The 2,738-nt window shown below is 44.0% G+C and overlaps 1 protein-coding gene across 1 annotated transcript in view; it reads left to right on the top strand.

The window, feature by feature from the left end:
- LOC107300939 (major histocompatibility complex class I-related gene protein-like) overlaps positions 1–2,738 on the top strand; it is an 8,740-nt gene that overhangs the window by 2,334 nt on the left and 3,668 nt on the right. The window contains exons 2-3 of the mRNA XM_015830220.2: positions 1,344–1,622; positions 2,201–2,296. Coding sequence (XP_015685706.2) covers positions 1,344–1,622; positions 2,201–2,296 — 375 coding nt within the window. The remainder of the gene's footprint in view (positions 1–1,343; positions 1,623–2,200; positions 2,297–2,738) is intronic.

Raw genomic sequence — 2,738 nt, forward strand, 5'->3', positions numbered from 1 at the left:
AAGGGAATCCAGACAGGAAACAGGACCAGAAGAGTTAATTCGAATCAAATCAAATGTGCTGCCCCACTCACTCACACCCAGGTAACTGTGGTTTACTGAGTTTATTAATGTTCACCAGTAATTCCCTTTACCAATATTCAGGGTCTCCAGTGCACGATTCCAAACACAGTGAAGCAGGAAGCATGACGAGGAAACAAACAGCCGGCAAACTGACACGTTACCAGTAACGCCTCCCTATTCCTGCTGTCCTAAATAGCCAACTTCCCAGTGCAGCCCATCAAGATAGACAGGGTCTTCTCCTCCGGAGTAGTCTGGCTGACCTCTGTTGCTCCTGCCTTTTCTCTGCCCTGTGTGCTCTCAGATCAGGTGCAGGAGGCACTTCCTCCTCCTCTTCACTGGCTGTCTGCCACTGCAGGCTTTCCCCAGCTGAAGCCTCCTCTGATCCTCTTTTGGCTGGCTGTTCAGAGTCATTATTTAACCGGGTTCCCGATGTGTCAGGAACGGGCTCATCCTGCCTTGAGCTTATCTTCAAGAAAGAATCTGGGAAGTCGTCCAAGCGATTGCAGCCTTGATGCTGCCTTTGTTTTTAGCTCTCTCTGATATATATATATATTTTAATCAGTCTCTAGAAGTGGAAATAGTAGTGTCAATCTTGTAACGGAATCCAGACAGGAAGCAGGACCGGAAGAGTTAATTCGAATCAAATCAACTTGATTTGGCCACAGATGATTAGACACACAAGGAATTTGTCTCCGGGACAGAAACACTCAGTGTACTTGCAAGGCAACAGAGAAAATAATAATACAGCTCGACTTACAATCACATCTGAGCCCAAAATTTCTGTTGCGAAGCGAGAACTTTGTTAAGTGAATTTTGCCCCATTTTACGACTTCTTATATTTGTTAAGTGAATCACAGCAGTTTTTAAATGAGTAACATGGTTGTTAGGAGAATATGGCTTCCCCGCTGACTTTGCTTGTCGCAAGGTTGTAACAGGTGATCATATGACTCCTGGACACTGCAACCATCATGAATACAAGTCAGTTGCCAAGCATCTGAATTTTGATCATGTGCCCATGGGGATGCTGCAACAGTCGTTAAGTGTGAAAAACTAAGTCACTTTTTCCTGTGCTGTTGTAACTTTGAACAGTCACTAAATGTTGTCAGTTGAGGGGTACCTGTATTTAATAAAGTGCTTTTATGTTTGTTTTTGAAACAAAACTATTCAAAGCAGCTTGATTTATTTGTAGACTCCTAGAGTTCTGGTTGCATGTGCGATGCACAAGTCAAGCTGATTTCCAGGGAGGCTCAATTTTGATTCTAACCCCCCTTTTTTCCCCCCAGTTCCTCCAGTGGTGACAATGAGCAGCAGGACAGAAGCTGATGGTATGGAGAGGCACGTCTGCCGAATCCACGGCTTCTACCCCAGGGAGATCGATGCCTCCTGGACGAGGGATGGGGAATTCTGGCTGCAAGACACCTTCCATGAGTCTCTGGCCCCCAACTCAGATGGGACCTACTATTACTCGCTCGGAATCCAGATCGATCCCAAGGAGAGGGGCCGCTATCGTTGCCACGTGGAGCACAATGGCTTGCAACAACCTCTGGACCTGGCCCTGAAGGGTGAGAGGCTGCAGGGAGGGAAAGGCTGGGCTCTTTTTACAGCTGGAGGATTATGGGAGAGAAATTGTGCGCAGATATATAATAATAATAACAACAACAATAATAAATAGTAGTAGTAGAGTTGGAAGGGACCTTGGAGGTCTTCTAGTCCAATCCCTGCTCAGGCAGGAAACCCAATACCATTACAGACAGATGGTTGTCCAGTCTCTTCTTAAAAACTTCCAGTGTTGGAGCATATACAACTTCTGGAGTCAGGTTGTTCCACTGATTAATTATTCTTCTTAGATATAGGTTCCTTCTCTCTTTGATCAGTTTCCATCTATTTTATTCTATTCTATTCTACTCTACTCTACTCTACTCTACTCTACTCTACTCTACTCTACTCTACTCTACTCTACTCTACTCTACTCTACTCTACTCTACTCTATTCTATTCTATATGTCTCCTATGACGTAAAGACATCTGACATTTCTTAACTTGGTAGACCCCTTATCTTTCTCACTGTTTGAGATCTTTTCCTCCAATAAGTAGATATTTTGTGGTTCCCATGGAGTGATTTGTTCTTTCTCCCAATACAGTTCCAGGATCCAGTTCCAGTCTGGGGCTTATCATCGGTGTTAGTGTGGCTGGCGTTATCTTGGCGTGTGCAATTTCTGGGATTCTGGCATTTCTCAGTAAGTATCCCTTTCTGGGTGATTGAAAGATGGGTCAATTTCTCCCATGTGTCTCCCTTTGGGGAGCTAGCTAACTTGTTTGCTTACTTGCTGCTTGCTTATTTATTTATGTATTCATTTATTTATTACCTGACTTTATTATTTTCACAAATAACTCAGGGCTGTAAACATATCCAACATACTTTCCTACTATTTTTTTCTAGCCCAGTGCCTTAACCACTAGACTAAACTGTTTCTCTTCTGTTTCTGGGCTTCCTTTTTCCCTGTTTTCCCAGCCAACAAGAAGCATCTGAGATCTCAGCCTCTTGCTGGGATTCCAGTCTCAGTTCAGCTGAGTCCAAGGTTTGGACAGTCCTGTCTTCTTCTGAGTTGGGAAGAGGCATTCCAGTTCTGTCCCTTTCAAAGGCTTTGTTCAAAGAGAAGGGCTTCAATGAAAATCTTC

Source organism: Protobothrops mucrosquamatus, unplaced genomic scaffold (genome assembly GCF_001527695.2).
Source record: "Protobothrops mucrosquamatus isolate PMUCROS unplaced genomic scaffold, P.Mucros_1.0 scaffold9235, whole genome shotgun sequence".
Taxonomy (NCBI): Eukaryota; Metazoa; Chordata; class Lepidosauria; order Squamata; family Viperidae; genus Protobothrops; species Protobothrops mucrosquamatus.